This window comes from Arachis ipaensis, chromosome B10 (assembly GCF_059453495.1).
Source record: "Arachis ipaensis isolate K30076 ecotype BB chromosome B10, ASM5945349v1, whole genome shotgun sequence".
Classification (NCBI taxonomy): Eukaryota; Viridiplantae; Streptophyta; class Magnoliopsida; order Fabales; family Fabaceae; genus Arachis; species Arachis ipaensis.
In genome coordinates, this window is record NC_142435.1 from 45,831,883 (window position 1) to 45,837,035 (window position 5,153).

The 5,153-nt window shown below is 38.1% G+C and overlaps 1 protein-coding gene across 1 annotated transcript; it reads right to left on the reverse strand.

The window, feature by feature from the left end:
* Positions 1–602: 602 nt before the first annotated feature.
* On the reverse strand, positions 603–2,566 carry LOC148579893 (protein FAR-RED IMPAIRED RESPONSE 1-like). The gene is made up of 2 exons (XM_088491341.1): positions 2,189–2,566; positions 603–656 (listed from the first exon to the last, which is right to left on the reverse strand). The coding sequence occupies exons 1-2, from the start codon at positions 2,564–2,566 to the stop codon at positions 603–605; spliced, it is 432 nt and encodes a 143-aa protein (XP_088347467.1).
* Positions 2,567–5,153: the final 2,587 nt, after the last annotated feature.

Genomic DNA, 5,153 nt, shown 5'->3' on the forward strand with positions numbered 1-5,153 from the left:
ATGCGTGTGCACAAGGCTGTGCGTGCGCACACAAACCAGAAATCACAAATTCTGCAGCATTCACAGAATTCAGATTTCAGACACCAACTTTCAATGATCATATCTTTCTTTACAAAATTTAGATTTTTACAAAATATATACCATTTTAAAGCTCTTTAAATTATCTTTAATTTGATATAAAAATCATTCAATTTAAAAAAACGTAGCTCAAAATATGATCCGCCAAAGTTGGCCTAAAACCCATTTTTACCAAAAACATTAAAACTCTATTTCACCAAACCTCTCAATCCAAAATCAATTGCTCTACATCCAAACCAACCCTAATGTGTCTAAATTATATCCATATGTCTTGAAATTCATTCCACACCTAAAATTACAATTTTACCATTTCCACACCTAATCATCGGTCAGTCTATTAATCTCTCAAACCATATGCAACAACACCACACATCAATAATTCCTCATACATAAATACTTCACTTACCACCCATCATCATCATAATAGTCATCCACCATCAATCATAGCTCAACATCAATAATGCATCCTCAAGCAACATTAACTCAAAATCAACACCATTTAATACCATCACCAACCACAAGATTCAAAACCCACAATCATCATCATAATATATCATCGCATCATAATCATCAATATCCTTCAACAAGCATCATAAACACATATTATACATTCCAATATTCCCTATAATCCTCTTCATCATATAACATAATTTCATAAACAATTAGGCATACATCAACATCATTCAATCCTATTTTATGGTCCACTAGTCTAAGTTTCCAGAAACATTATATATTACATAAAAGAAGCCAAAACCATACCTTGGCCGATTATCCTCCACGCACGAAACCACCAAAAAGCCAAGATAACTCCAAAAAGCACTAAAGCTCAAACTAACAACACATATATCACCAAAATCAAAACCAAAAAACCACAACATACAACACTACAAAGGTATATGAGGAACTTTACCTTGTCCAAATGGGATTGGGGCAAATTCCAACAATTACCCGCTACTAGAGATCATCTAAACAAGCAAAATCATAAAATCTACTCAAAACCAAACCCAAAAAACGCTAAAATTATAGGGCTGGAAACTGGAGGACCAATTGAGATATCTTACCAACAATGCCTATCTAAAATCAAAGAGCTCGATGAAAGTTTTGCCTGGCCACGAACGGCTTGTCAATCGGAGCTCTGTAGCTCAAGTTATGGCTCCCGGAAAAGAAGAGTAAATAGCGACAAGCCAAACCCTCTTCCTTCTCTCAACTCTACGAGCTCTCCCTCTCTTTGTGCTGAAAGTGGCTCTTTTTGCCACTTAAGTGGAGTATATATATGTTGGACTTGGGTCCACTTGGGCCTGGTCTAACCCGCTAAGTATTTTTGGTCCATTTGGTCCACTTTGGGCCAAAACCTTTAAGATTAGTGCCCGGTTTTCAATTCTAAATTATTTTTGTCCTTTCAAAACAATAAATCAATTTTCAAAATTTTATTTTCCAAAATACGTGGTACTGGACAGACTAGAGCTGGTACTGGCGGCTTAGGCGCCAATATGCGTTTTTACAAAACTTTTCGAAAAAGATACGTTTTCCAACTCAGAAAAATCTATTGAATTCAAAATTCACCTTTATAATTTCAAATTAAAGCTTCTAAATTTTGAATCTACTTTGCGCACTTTAAAATTATTTTATTAAAACGGTTTTACGTAAAAAACTCCGGTTCTTACAAGTCCAACCCTGTAGTAGATATCAATTTTCATTCTTAAATTTATGTGATTATTAATGTTACACCCACAGCTGCTAGTCGACCAATTAACTTGGTCAATTTAAAGCTATAAGCATAAAAAAATTTGAATTTTCAAATTAGAATTTGTAAATACTCAATTTAGAATTAATTTAATTGAAGTCTATATTTGTTTGAATTTAATTATCTATTCCATATATTTGTTCTCCGAAAATAGTGCCCACATTAGTACTAAAGAGAACATGACAAAAAATTTTTGCAGTCCAGAATATTTCTTTTTACTATGTTAGCACTATTTCTTGGTATTCATGGTAAAACAATCAGCATTAATGTACATGACCCAATGGTAAAACATGGTTGTGAGACATGAGCAGTGGTATTCCTAAGTAGATGCCACACACAAAGCCTGTGATGAGCATCTGGAAATACATGCATAATAGCTAGCCTCATAGAAGGATTCCCATCAGTTATAACTGCCTTCGGGGCCTTTCTCCGCATGCATTCAAGAAACCGTCTCAGCACCCATTTATACGAATCCTGTGACTCACATGAAACCATTGCTGTTGCAAACACGCATGTTTGATTATGGTGATTAATCCCAGACAAAACAATGACAGGAAGGTTATACTTGTTCATCTCATAGGTCGCATCAAAGGCGAGTACATCACCGAATGCCTCATAATCTTCCTGATTTTGGCCATCACTCCATATAAGGTCACACATACGAGATTCATCTGCTACCTCGTACCTCCAAAATAGTTTTTCATCATTTTTGGCAGCACGTTCAAAAAAATCGTAGTACGGCATTTATATCCCCATTCTACAAAGCACGTTGCTTTCGAACCTCATTGTGCATATCTTGCTTAGTAAACCTTATTAAGTTAAATCCCCCAACTTGCATCGCAAATGACTGGTATATCTTTGGGATGCTTATCCCAACTTGCTTCAAGCTATTCATTTGAGCAATTTCTACATTAGATATATTCCTGTGTGAAAGCAAATATCCAATAAACCTTTCTGAGAGTAGGGTGTGGTTATGATCATCCACAAATTGTGAAACAAACTATTTTCCATAAGTATGATTCTTCTTTATCCTCATCTCTTCTACACACCCGCATCGAGTTATAGGCTTGTGCTCTCTTTTCCAACCACTTCTTGTGCCTAAACCTTTGTCTGTTGCAAACAAAAGTGTATCTAACGATCTCTCTTTTGGCATTTTTTACCCTCTTACTCTTTCTTATTGCAAAACCTTTTAGCCTACTATAACTCGTGTAGAATTCTCTTGCTTCCCCAGGGGTAAAAAGCTCTATCTTCAACACATCTTCAATGCTAACATGACTTGGTACCTAAGCCGATTGAGGCTTTGTGTCTGTCTGCATTATTTTCGAAAACCCCACTTTGTCCCCTCAAATGCTCATGTTAAAAAGTGTTTCCTGCACAACAATTAAAAATGCTACAATCACCTTAGATTTCATCAACTTATACTATTCATCTTCACAATGACACAAAACTAATATAATCACAATCTACAAGATCTCCACTGTCATATACCTCATTTAAAAGCCCGTCCTCTGGATCTGGAATCGTTGATTCATGATTGGTTGATGTCGATATCGATTCATGATTAATGTTGTTCATCTGTTTCATAATAGGCGGTAGCTGCTTCGTCTAAAGGATCCCCTCACTTGTGGTTCCAAAGAACTTATCCTATTGCATAGGCAACAATAATATCCAGTCTGGTCGTCACAATCTGGCCAATTAATGCAACCCTGTTAACAAAGCAAATTATTGTAATATGTTAATATAGGCAACCCAGAGCTTCTGCCCCAATATCAACGCTTCCAAGAATACATTACACTCACTACATCATCATCGGAATAACCCACCCTATACCAATAGCTGCACAACTTGTTCTCGAGGCCTTTTTTCATAACACATGAATTTATTATACCAAACTTTACTTGGAAGATTTCATTCAAACCACAAAACATAATCCAAACCATTCAAATAAAGAAGAATGAGATTCATTAGCATTTCCATCGTAAACAATAAATGAAGAATTAACAACACTCACCTTATCACATGTGGTCGAGCTACAATAACATCTGCGGCGTATACCTAGAAAGATCGCACCGCATCAACGTCGGCCGCCCATTCACTCTACGAGACGCCGACGATTCACACCTACATATCCAATTTCGGCAACGGAAAGATTCGTCCAAAATCGGAATCGACTGTTCCAAACCCCTTCCTCAATGCATGCTCAGCTCACATATCTCACCACAACGTTTATGCATTTGATGATTACCTGCCTCCCTTTATTCTTATTCCTCATTATCCAGACCATAAACCAAAAGACTCAAGCTTAAAACTTGTCTCTCTCATTTAGGGATGGCAACGGGTCTCCATGGGGGCGGGGACATGCCCCCCGTCCCCCGCCCCCGCCACCCATAATCCGTCCCCGTCCCCGCGATAGGTAACGGGGACTCCGTATCCGCTAGGGATCGGGTCCTCCGCGGATATCCACGAATTTTTTAAAAAATTAAAAAACATATAAAAAACAGCAAAATTGAAAAATAAAAGATACATAGTTTAAACCCAAACTCAGTACTGTAATCCAATTTTCCAATTTTTCAGTAAGAGTTCAAAATCCAAACCCTAAATTCAATTTCACAGCAGCAAAATCAATCTCTAAATCCAAATTTACCAATTAACAAAATTCAAACCCTAATCCTAAATCTAATTTCACAGTAATAGAATTCAAACCAAAGGAATTTCATCAACTAAAAATCAAAATATACATTAAAACGGCAAAGCAAAGGCGGACCAGATGTGAAGCTTCGACCAGGAAGCAGTGAGCGACGCAGTGAGAGGAGGAAGGTGAGCAACAGCGGCTCTCCTCTGACGGCGATGAAGGACGATCTTCTCTGGACGGGGACGAAGGCAGATCTCGCTTCTATGACGGCAACAACGAAGACAACTCTCCTCTGGATGGTGATGAAAACTGCGACGGTTTTCCTCAGGCGCGCAGCATGAAGACGTCTCTCCTCTCCTCTAGACGCAGAGGCATGGCTGGTGATGTCAGATCTGAAGAAGATGATGATGGCAGAGGCATGGCTGGAGCAGTTTTGTCTTTGCGGAGTAGAGGCAACACGAGTGCAGGCGGCGCCAACGCTGTGAGAACCAAGCACAGAGCGACACCGGCAAGGGAGAAGGGAAGAGGAAGAGGGTGAGACCTGAGAGAGTGAGAGCGATCTGATGAGGGAGTGAGGGAGTAAGACAGAGAGGCGTGAATTAGGTTTTTAGGTTTCCATCATATATATATATATATATATATATATATATAAGGATATTTATATAATTTCATCTATATGGATATTATACGGGTATCACG

Excerpts from the sequence above, each read along its gene's own strand:
- LOC148579893 (XM_088491341.1), bottom strand. The coding sequence starts at position 2,566 with ATGCCGTACTACGATTTTTTTGAACGTGCTGCCAAAAATGATGAAAAA. Across the intron at positions 657-2,188 it reads TGAGGCTAGCTATTATGCAT|GATATTGATGATTATGATGC; the intron begins GTATTTCCAGAT and ends TGCTTGTTGAAG.